Here is a 12,186-nt window from a genome sequence, read left to right on the forward strand (position 1 = left end):
TAATTGCAATGCATTCAAATGATCAACCAAGGTGATGAGTACTGTCATTCTAAAGTGTGCGTAAACATGGATTCTTGCTGCTGCGCTTAGGTGAAGACCCCAGACTGCTAGACCTTAAGATATAGAGGTGCATACTTTATGGTCAGTAGGAGATGCTCAGTCAGCGTCATGTGTCACCAAGGCAGGTTTACTCCTTTTTAATGCTTGTTGAGGTAATGGGGTGTTCGCCACTGGGATGGTGCCAGTGCGTAGGGCCCTCGCTCCAGGTTATGTTCAACTAACTGCATTGGGGGCAAGTTGAAGTACTGGGTTTTTCAGAACCCAGCGGTGCCAGGGAACACACCCTAAGACTTCGAGTCCTTCCTGTTTCAGACTACAGAAACCCTGAGTCTCTTGGTGAAGTCAAAGATCGTATTTATTGGCTGCAACCAGTAACAGGTATCCTAGAAGTACAACACGGTGTATATTCTCAGGAGACTGCTCAACCTTACAAAGCCAGCCTTCTCTTTTTATACAAAATATTATGCTCTAGGCAAACATTCCTTATTTTACAGTTGACCATTCACATATTTTCACTACAAAGAAAAAGCAGAGTCATGATGACAAGCCCATAGTTCAGTTTGTCCAGCCCTCAATCAATTACCCGGCAAGGCTCAGTACTTTCATCAGATATCGACGGACCCCCAATAAAAACGGGCACCTCCTCCTCGTAAAGCAAGTCATAAAGAAAAAAACAGGGACAGGTGTGTGTAAGTTTAGGCATGGTTTGTGTGTGATGAAAGGTTTTATGATATGTTGTGCCTTGATACTAATCTCATTCGGCCACTGGGAAAGGAACTGGCCAAACAGGTTTGGCTTCAGGCAGTGGAGTCAGCTTGCCCAGGTCACAGAGGAGTCAGCAAAGGTGTATGTGTCCTTCAGACTCGATTTTTGGCCTAGTCATTGGCCTATGTGAGGGCAATCACAAAATGGCTGCCATTCAATGGAAACCGAGGGATCAGAACGGAAACTATGATTTCAGGGTGATTTCTTCACCCGAATATGGCGAAAATGCTTGTGCATAGTATCCTAATCATTTGCGGTCTGCTGATACCAAAATCGTCATGATACGACGATGTTTATAACACGGGTCCAGAATTTAAAGTACCACAGACCCTCCTTTTGCCCTTACATAGGCAATAACCTATACTCACGTTAATCTGAGTCCAGGTCTATGTTCATAAAGTCGTTGAGATGTTGCTGTAGCATCATCCTATTACTTAGCTTGTCCCTTGATACAGGTTTCCTTACACACGATGTAGCACAGAGGCTACATATTGCAGGAGCACACTGTACACACAGACAGAACAGGAAAAGAATGGCTAAGATCATCCCAATGACTATCAGAATCTTCCATCCCCAGGCGGATATTAGTTCCCAGAACCACACCATCAATGACCAATCTCCTTTATCCTCGTGAATAGATTCGGAGATCTTATGCAGTTTGGAAATGGCCTGGTAAACTGTCGGAGCGTTATCTGGAATGAAAACACAGCAACTTGATTGGATCACTGTACATACCCTACCTCGGTCTGCAAGTATGACGTCTAATGCGACCCTGTTCTGAAGAGTCATAAGGCGATCCGACTGGAGCTCAGCTGTCAAATTACCAAGGGCACCGGCGGTTTCATCTACCGTGGATTCAACCACCCTTGTCAATTGCCTTATGTTCCTGCTGTTAACCATAGGCCCCCAAAACGGCAGAAAACCCTTTACGAAATTTCCAAGTTCTTGTCCTGTAGTGTCTTCTTTACTGATGACACCTCTAACTATCCTTGTCTTATGGTAATCTGCCGCGGCCATGTAGGTGGGAGGCAACAGGAACAAAACAAAACATGTGCCTGAGAAGTCAGGGGGCAACCATGTATAGGCTCTATTATGGCAGATGAAATAGGTACCCTTAGCTGCTAAGAACGAAGGGGAAGTCTGAGACGCAAAAACATATGTTTCAGTGCAGATACTTCTCCCTAGCTGAGCTCTGGGATTCTTGCCATTACCTTGTAGACATAGGTGACCCTGATGGGGTAAAATCCAAATCGGGGAGGATCTCTTTGCTCGCTGGTTCTCACTCAGAGTAACTCCATATCCTGTTATGTTCCATCCAATATATGCTAATGTCTCATCTCTCGGGATAGTCTCGTAGGAAATATCTTCCCTAATCATATCTACTATACCCTTAACTAGAGCACTATTCTTAGCATTATCTTTCACAGAACGTAGGGGGTTGGCTTCATGAGCGTATATGAATATCGTTCTATATGCCCACACAGAACCATTATGGCTGAAAGGCAGGACCAGATAAGGGATACCTTTATCAGTAGTATGCGGCATAAGACCACACACCCAACAGTTAGTTGTGTTAACTACTAATTGGTGTTGGTGTAGAAGCTGAATGAATGAATTATTGACAAATTCTAATCTTCTAGCAGACTCGTGTTCAGGCAGAGGGTAAAAAGAATGCGAGGAAACAGTAGAAGGAGGTATGGGCTGTGTAGTGGGTGCAAATGTCACTTGAAAAGAGAATAAAACATATCCTATTAAAAACGTCATCACACTAAGCAACATGAAAATACATAATATCAAAAATCGTTTCTTTGTCATCATTGTACACATTCTGGCTTTAAAGTTCATCTGTTTGGCAGGTCTCTCATTCTCGAAAAACTCCATCCTCTCTAATTGCTGCTCGCGGTGGTAGGGTGTTCTGTGCTAAGGAATGCTTCTGTCAGTCCAGGGCAACTTCCTTAGACCGACCAGAACTGTCGACCTAACGTCTTCAGCTGCACTCCAAAGACTTGGGCAACCACGACCCTACAGCTGAACCCGGATGGCGGTCCTAAAAACAAAAATAAGAAAGTTTCTCAGATGAGAGAGCTGCACTTCCAAAAATAGCAAAGAAAAAGAATTTTTATTTGTCCATAGTTCTCGGCCTCAAATTGTAACGGCTTTTTCCAGGTACTGTCTGGTTCTGGAACAAGAGTTCAGGCTCTGTAGTGTTCAATCGAATTGACGGTGGCGCAGCTTCTTGCAAAATATTGTCACTTTCCTGTTCAGAAAGCGTTCCTTTTACCTGTGCATCGCTAAAAGGCAGAAAACGAGGCACGGTCTCAGTCTCAGAGTCAGCAATCCCCTCCTGGACCCACCGGTCATACGGTAGAGGCACAGGGACCCTCTTGCAGTGTACGCCGTGGATCCAGTTCTTTTTCCCTTCCACTCGAACAGCTGATCTTGTTGAGAGAAGGACGAGATGGGAGCCGGTCCAGCGGGGCTGGTCATTGCTTGTCCGTTGGAAGTTTTTGACTAGCACCCATGATCCAGGATCGATAAGATGTCCTGGAGCTTCAGAGACCTGAGGCAGAGTATCGTGAACCTGTTGGTGTAAAACACGCAATTTAGCCGTCAATTCATACAAATAATCAAGCAGTACAGGGTGTTCGATCTCACTGAATTTTGTCGGCCTTGGCACTCCCCATATGTTGGCCGGGCGGCCGAACACAATTTCATAGGGACTAAGTCCCACTCGCGAATGCACAGTCATTCTTGTTGATAGGAGTGCTAAAGTCAGAGCGTCAGGCCATTTAAGACCAGAGCTCGCTTGTATCTTTGCCAACTTCAATTTGAGCATGCCATTATAGCACTCTACTAGTCCAGCCGATTGGGGGTGATTTGCAGCGTGAAATTTTTGCTGGATACCTAGCCCTTCACATACTTTCTTCATCACTCGACCCACAAATTCACTCCCATTATCACTCCAGACCATCCTCGGCATTCCAAACCTAGGGAAGAATTCTTTGGCAAGGGCTTTAGCTGTGGATAAAGCAGTGTTGTCTTTTAAGGGATATGCTTCTACCCATCTTTAAAAGGCACAAACAACAACGAGTACGTATTTCAAATTGTTGCACCTTTCCATGTGGATAAAATTTAGCTGCAAAACCTCAAACGGATACGTTGGAGGCGCAAAATGACCAGCTGGAGTTGGGGTTCCCCTACCAGGATTGTATTTCAGACACACCATGCAATTCTTGACCACATTCTCTGCACATTTAGGAATTCCAGCATTTTGCCATACTGGAGCCAACAACTTACAAATCCCTTTCACACTGATATGGGCCATTCCATGAGCCATTGTCACCACCGCAAGCACATACGCATCGGGTAACAACCATCGCTGATGTTCTGACAAGTCAACCCAACAACCATTTTCATCCAATTTACCCGTACTTTCTCTCCACACACTCAACTCGTTCTCTGAAGCTTCAGCTTGAAGAGACTTCACACTCTCTATCGTATCTTCACACATTCCAACGTCACCAACCCATCTTGCAGGGCCTGCAATATACATTCGATTCATCACATCTTTTGCTGTTTCTTTTGCGATTTCGTCAGCAAATGCATTACCACGACCAACATCATCAGTAACCTTCTTGTGTGCACTGCATTTCACAATCGCAACTTGTAACGGCAAGGTCAGTGACTCAAGAAGTTCATTCACCAACTGACCATGCTGAATCTTAGCTCCATGCGAAGTCAGGAACCCACGTTCTTTCCACAATCGTCCAAAACTATGAGCTACACCAAACGCATACTGGCTGTCGGTATATATGGTCACTTTCATTCCTTTCGATAACACACACGCTCTCGTAAGTGCAATCAACTCTGCTGCTTGAGCTGAATTATGTGGTATACGTGCAGCTTCAACAACCGTATGCAAAGTCGTGATAGCATATGCTGCAGTCGTATCACCATTCGGAAGCTTGAAGCATGAACCATCCACCCATAAGGTACCATCACACTTTACAAGAGGAATATCTTTAAGATCTACTCTCCCTTTCGTTTCTTCTTCTGTCCTGAGAAAACAATCATGCTGTTCAACATCATCTGTCTCTACTGAATAATTAGGAGGCGTGGTCTTGAAAGACCCGGATTTAAATAAGGGTGGGCGTTAATGGTGTACAAAAAACGCATTGAAAACAAGATGGTGACGGATTAGCGTGTACGTTTGAAGCAGGTACGTGAATGTATTGGATTGATAATGGGGTTGATACATGGGAATAGAATGTTGCATTCAGCAACACTGTACGACGAGTGTGTGGAAAATGTTTGTGAGGGTGTATAGGTTAGTTTGAGCGTTGTGAATTACAGCGATGTTTACTTTTTTAAAGAGAGGGTCTGGTAGTAGTAAAAATGAAAGAATGGTGAGACACGATATTGATACAACCCCGGCAAGTATGTATGTGAGTAGGTGAGTGAAGATGGCAGAAGCGTGATTATCAGCATGAGGTAGCGTGAGGACTCGTGAGGAGAGAACACGGAACATGATGGGGATGAATGTTTTTTTAATAGGCATCCGTTAATACATTAATTACATTCAGGAGGAAATGGGTAATGTGAATTATCTAAACACACACAACATCCAGAAGGGGGATGAATGCTTTTTGTACACAATAGAAGAGATTTATGCCATATCCAGAAGTGATCAAGAACAGTTTGTTCATGAATATAGGGGTAACATCGTAACTGATTCCCGCAGGGGGTTCATAGAGAGATGAGTACGAGGTAGATGTAACATATGACATATTTTGTATTGTAACATGGTGATATGATCAAATGTTGAGTATTGTTATGATGGTAATGATTGTTTGTTTTATTGTCATTTTTAGCGCACCCTGATGAAGGGCCCTTGGGGCCCGAAATGCATTGGTCTTTTATAATAAACGCTGCTTCGGATGAACCTTTTGCATTTGTCGTGTTTTAAGCAAGAGGCCCGGATGGGCACAGCTTATACATCAGAAACTTTGAAAATAGCATAACTTCCCGAGTGTGGATTAATACAGGTGGAACCAAAAGAAAAACGTGCAATGAATGGTTAATGCAACTAAATATTGGACTAAATATGGATGACATTTTGAACGGCTAGCCAAAGCGGCGCAATTTTAGCTGTGCGGTCGGGTGGGGCACTTAAAAGAAGTGCCTCTTCCTGTTCATGTTGTCACAAATCCGGATGTCTGTTGGGTTAGGCATTTTCCCGACGAGCACGCAAACCAGAGAAAAAATCGATACAATTTGAAACCTTTCGACAAAGTAGAAGAAATGGTGTGCACCCCACAACCCCTCTTTGAGCATTTATGAAACTTAACCCAGATGGGGGTAGCACCCGCCAAGTAAAAAAGAAGTAACGGAGACATCAGACATTCTTCACGATTATCCACACGTACGGAGCAAAAACTGGGTTCGTTCGAGCAACATTTCGAGTCTTTGAGTGCGACAGAGGACTGTAAACTCACTTTTATTTGTTGATAATAAGCAAGATATGATGTGACTTAACAATGTAAACTGCAAGTGACAACGATGTATTTAAAAAGATTGACCTAATTTTAGAGTTGGGATATATGGCATTATGGGTAATGTAGTTTGATCTAATTTGTGGACAATATTGAGTGCGTCTCTATGGCGGGAACGGGGCAATTAACACTTTAATTAGGAGGCGTGGTCTTGAAAGACCCGGATTTAAATAAGGGTGGGCGTTAATGGTGTACAAAAAACGCATTGAAAACAAGATGGTGACGGATTAGCGTGTACGTTTGAAGCAGGTACGTGAATGTATTGGATTGATAATGGGGTTGATACATGGGAATAGAATGTTGCATTCAGCAACACTGTACGACGAGTGTGTGGAAAATGTTTGTGAGGGTGTATAGGTTAGTTTGAGCGTTGTGAATTACAGCGATGTTTACTTTTTTAAAGAGAGGGTCTGGTAGTAGTAAAAATGAAAGAATGGTGAGACACGATATTGATACAACCCCGGCAAGTATGTATGTGAGTAGGTGAGTGAAGATGGCAGAAGCGTGATTATCAGCATGAGGTAGCGTGAGGACTCGTGAGGAGAGAACACGGAACATGATGGGGATGAATGTTTTTTTAATAGGCATCCGTTAATACATTAATTACATTCAGGAGGAAATGGGTAATGTGAATTATCTAAACACACACAACATCCAGAAGGGGGATGAATGCTTTTTGTACACAATAGAAGAGATTTATGCCATATCCAGAAGTGATCAAGAACAGTTTGTTCATGAATATAGGGGTAACATCGTAACTGATTCCCGCAGGGGGTTCATAGAGAGATGAGTACGAGGTAGATGTAACATATGACATATTTTGTATTGTAACATGGTGATATGATCAAATGTTGAGTATTGTTATGATGGTAATGATTGTTTGTTTTATTGTCATTTTTAGCGCACCCTGATGAAGGGCCCTTGGGGCCCGAAATGCATTGGTCTTTTATAATAAACGCTGCTTCGGATGAACCTTTTGCATTTGTCGTGTTTTAAGCAAGAGGCCCGGATGGGCACAGCTTATACATCAGAAACTTTGAAAATAGCATAACTTCCCGAGTGTGGATTAATACAGGTGGAACCAAAAGAAAAACGTGCAATGAATGGTTAATGCAACTAAATATTGGACTAAATATGGATGACATTTTGAACGGCTAGCCAAAGCGGCGCAATTTTAGCTGTGCGGTCGGGTGGGGCACTTAAAAGAAGTGCCTCTTCCTGTTCATGTTGTCACAAATCCGGATGTCTGTTGGGTTAGGCATTTTCCCGACGAGCACGCAAACCAGAGAAAAAATCGATACAATTTGAAACCTTTCGACAAAGTAGAAGAAATGGTGTGCACCCCACAACCCCTCTTTGAGCATCTACTGAAATTGGCAATAACGTGGCTGGATTCAACGTATTGCATCTCTTTATGTGCACATGACTCGCTAACAGTGTTAACTCGTAACCTGACAATCGAGCACTAGTTAAGTGCTGTGTCTTGGTCCTGTTCAACAACATGTCTACTGCATGTGGAACCATCACAATCAACATATTATTCATCACTAACCCAGCAGACTATCGAATAGAAACAGCTGCTGCCGCTGTGGCTCTCAAGCAACTCGGCAATGCTTTAGCTACCGGATCCAAAGTCGACGAAAAATACGCGCATGGACGCTGCTTGTCTCCAAAAGACTGTGTCAGCACTGACAATGCACAACCCTCTTTCTCATGGACATACAGTGTAAAGGGCTTACTGTAGTCGGGGGTACCCAACACAGGAGCCGAACACAGTGCATTACGCAATTCGGAAAAACTTTTCTGACAATCTTCAGACCACGGAACGGGATTCGGTGTATCTTTACAGGTCAAAGCTACCAAAGGTTTGGCCAGCAAAGAAAAATTCGGTATCCACTGTCTGCAGTATGATGTAATGCCCAAGAAAGCACGTACTTCTCTCTGTGTCCTTGGCACACTCAATTTTGCAATTGCCTGAATTCTTTCTGGGGTCAGTTTCCTTCCCTCCTTCGATAAGAGATGACCTAAGTAGGTCACTTCTTGTCGACAATATTGCAGTTTTGAAAGTGACACTTTGTGATTTAAATCAGACAAATGACGCAACAACGACAAGGTGGCTTCTTTACAAATCTCCTCAGTATCTGCAGCGATTAGCAAATCGTCGACGTACTGAATAAGGGTAGCGCCATCAGGTAAAACAATTGCATCAAGCTGTGTTTTTAAAGCCTGACTATATATTGATGGACTTTCACAGTAGCCTTGAGGAGCGCGTTTGAAGCGGAAGCTTCGCCCTCCTAAACTGAAGCCAAAAATATCCCTGCTCTCCTTGGCAATCGGGATGCTGAAGAAAGCATTCTTCAAGTCGATCACCGAGAACCAGGTGGCGGAAGCTGGAATCATAGTCAATAGGGCAGTGATATCAGGAACAACTGGAAACTGTGGCACAACTATTTTATTGACCTCTCTAAGATCAATCACGAACCTGTAAACAGGTGGCTGAGAAGGGTCAGTACGTTTCAAAACAGGCAGAACAGGACTATTACAAACGTTGCCTCTTGTCTCTTCAATTACATCTTTTTCAATCAAATCATAAATGATCGCTAGCAACGCCTTTTCGCCTTCACTAGAGATCTTGTATTGGGGAATGCGTGGCAATTTAACATTGGCTTTCAGTGTCACAACATATGGCGGTATTTCCAAAAGACCCACATCATTAGGACCAGTAGCCCAAAGAATATCAGGAAGAAACGACAATTCTGTCGGAAGATTATCCTTCGACAAATACATTGGAGAGATCACTTTCTCACCCAGTGCAAGTTGTACTCCCGAAGGAGAACAATATAATGTCGCATACAATCTTTTCAACAAATCCAATCCTAACAAGTTTTCACCACAACCTGTCGTTAGAATAAGGGGTGCTTCTAATTCACAAGGTCCAACAGAAAGGGACATAGGACTAGAAATCGGGTTCCTAACCGGGGCGCCAGAAAAACCTACTGAAACGTTCATCTTGCCAGACAAAGGTGCGCCAGGGAGTTTTGAGTGCATAATAGAACTCTTTGTAGCACCAGTATCCAACAGAAAAGGCTCTGACACACCTGATGTAATCACCTTAACATATGGCCCACTCTGATCTACTGGAACTGAAACAACTCCCTCTCTTTGTCTATGGCTGTCCTAGCAATCATTACCTTCCATATTCTCATCTTCCGCATAGTAGTCGTCAGCATAGTACTGAGCCGTCCTACCAGACGCGTTATTTTGCTGGTCAAAACTATTCATTGAATTCTGAGGCGGAAGGGAACGCGCGTTCTGGGGTAAACTTCCACGTCCTCTACCTCTAGGAGCTTGTTGAACCCCTCGACCTCTTGCGCCAGAAGCACCATTCGTACACTGTAACAAAATAGGACAACTATACTTGAAATGACCTTCTTCTTTACAATATGAACACTGATTGGGACCTACAGGAACACGTGGTTGAGAATACTCGAACCTTTGCGAGTTTCTCTGAAACTGTTGAGGTTGCTGATAGTTACTCTGACCACCACGTGGCGGATACGCCTGTTGTAAAAGAACCTTCGTCTTTAATTCTTTAGTTTTCTTTTCTGCTCTATCCTTCTCATCTTTATCCCTATTTTCGTAGTACTGTGCAGTAGCCAATATTTGTGCTGAAGAGGAAACGGCCCAAGAACTCTCTGAATCTTTCAATTTCTTACACAGCTCGGGAAGCAAATTGTGCACAAACTTGTCAACGAACAACCGTTGACCACCTTCTGTACTCCTATCTTGACCACTGTGGTCGATAAACGTTTCCTCAAACCTAGTGAAGAAATCAGACACTGTTTCATCTTTCTTCTGCTTACACGCAGACAATTTATCCCAATTCACACGCATCGCAGGCATTAAAGTCTTCATGTAAGTAATGATCCTAGCAGGAAGTTCTGCTACCAAAGGCTCAGGCTTTGCACCACCAACTTGTCTATCATTTGCAGTACTAATATTAGCCCATATGTCACCTAACTCTTGCGCATGATCTGTATGGCGAATCAATCTCCACAAAGGCTGTGGAACAACATTCCCAAATAACATGTCTATGTCGGCTAAATTCATAATGCATGAGTCTGCAGTCTGTGATAATTCCTTATAATACCCTGCAGGGTTTTTACGGGGGTCAGGCAAGGTCTGCTTAAGTGCTAAAACTTCAGCTCGCTTCCAAGGAACATGTACCCAAACACACTGAAAATGAGCTGGAGCAGCAACAATGCTATTAACGGCATCAGCCGCAACGGCGTCCTTCCATACCGGAGGGACTTCTCTCATTGGGTACTGTCGCACTTTTTTCTTAACAGAGGAGTCATTTTCAAACAGTGACTGGGAAAGATCCTTATTCCTAAAGGACAACAACGTTGTGAGTGCTTTCTCAACATCAGAACCCACAATCGTGCCTTTTGAAAACTCAAACCGTACACGGCACAATTCAGGCGGACTTACTTCCAAATCATTATCCTCCAGTTCCTCACAAAGGAAAGCACACATTTTCTCAAAAACGTATCTTTGTTTTGGTGCTTCCCATTGATGGAAGACATCCATAACAGACTCTACATTTTATTTAAAAGGGAAAGTAACCCATTTACGCGCCATATGGTCAAACACTTCTCTCTCTCTCGAGAATCAGGCAGTTGACTACGCGACTGCTTACGTTCCGAATCAGGGGTCACACCAGATGACCCGAAAAGAGGAAATATAATGCTAGCAACAGTATCAGTCATTCTCTGTCGGATAGAAGGAGAAGTTGACAAAAGAACAGGAGGAAAAACAGAGGGAGGCAAGGCAGACGCAGATGCAGACACAGAGGCAGTATCAGGAAGAACACCAGAAGAGGCAGTCGATGTAGTAGACAAAGTCGTAGGAAGTACAGATGAAGCAGGTAGCAAAGTCAGCGACCCTTGAGGGGGCTGCGCCATAGGAGTAGGAGCAAACTGAAGAGGAGCTGGCGGCTGTGGAGGAACCTGATTTAATTTACAACAAGAGCACCCATATAAGGTCGGCCTGGGACCATGGGAATCATGTAATTATAGACAACAAAAGGTCCCTAGGAGCAAGTAAAAATAGAGAAGGGAATCAATAAGGACCCAATCAGTGCTTATTTTTAAAGACTTGTCCAGCCGGACAGTGGTCATAAATTTTACTGATATAGTAATTAAGCAGCAGTTACAAAGAGAATTCGCAAAGTTGGACAGGCTTGTGTCCAACTTTGCGAATTCTCTTTGTAACTGCTGCTTAATTACTATATCAGTAAAATTTATGACCACTGTCCGGCTGGACAAGTCTTTAAAAATAAGCACTGCTTGGGTCCTTATTGATTCCCTTCTCTATTTTTACTTGCTCCTAGGGACCTTTTGTTGTCTATAATTAGTGGAGGAACCTGAGGCACAATAACCGGAGGTTGCACAACTAAAGGTTGCGGAGGTGCTGTAGCACTCTGCGCATAAGGGGGTGGCGAACTCAACAAGTGTGACATTAAAGGATCTTTCTCAATTTCTTTTGCTGCATCTTGCTGAAGAAGTGGCAAAACTGGATAACATTTATCGATCACCATTTTACGTTGCCTGTGCAACTGCTCACTCATCTGTTCTTCTTCATTATCTTTAAACTGCATAGCAGCTTGCATTATCGAGATACCCTTTTCTCTCTTATTTCTCTTTGCTAATTTAATTTCCTTCTGTTTGGCTTCCTTACACCATAGGCGGAAAGAGTCAAACATCGCGGCCGGGCTTTCTTCTTAAAAAGTTTAACCTCCAGATTATCC

The 12,186-nt window shown here is 43.4% G+C and overlaps 1 protein-coding gene across 1 annotated transcript in view; it reads right to left on the reverse strand.

Annotated features, from left to right (window-relative positions):
• Positions 1 to 2,944: 2,944 nt before the first annotated feature.
• Positions 2,945 to 12,186, reverse strand: part of LOC146862612 (uncharacterized) — a 40,943-nt gene continuing 31,701 nt past the window's right edge. The window contains exon 3 of the mRNA XM_085643100.1: positions 2,945 to 3,406. Within this exon, the coding sequence (XP_085499226.1) occupies positions 2,945 to 3,406 (462 nt within the window). The remainder of the gene's footprint in view (positions 3,407 to 12,186) is intronic.

The sequence above is a fragment of the Triturus cristatus genome, chromosome 2_2 (assembly GCF_964204655.1).
Source record: "Triturus cristatus chromosome 2_2, aTriCri1.1, whole genome shotgun sequence".
In the NCBI taxonomy this organism is placed as follows: Eukaryota; Metazoa; Chordata; class Amphibia; order Caudata; family Salamandridae; genus Triturus; species Triturus cristatus.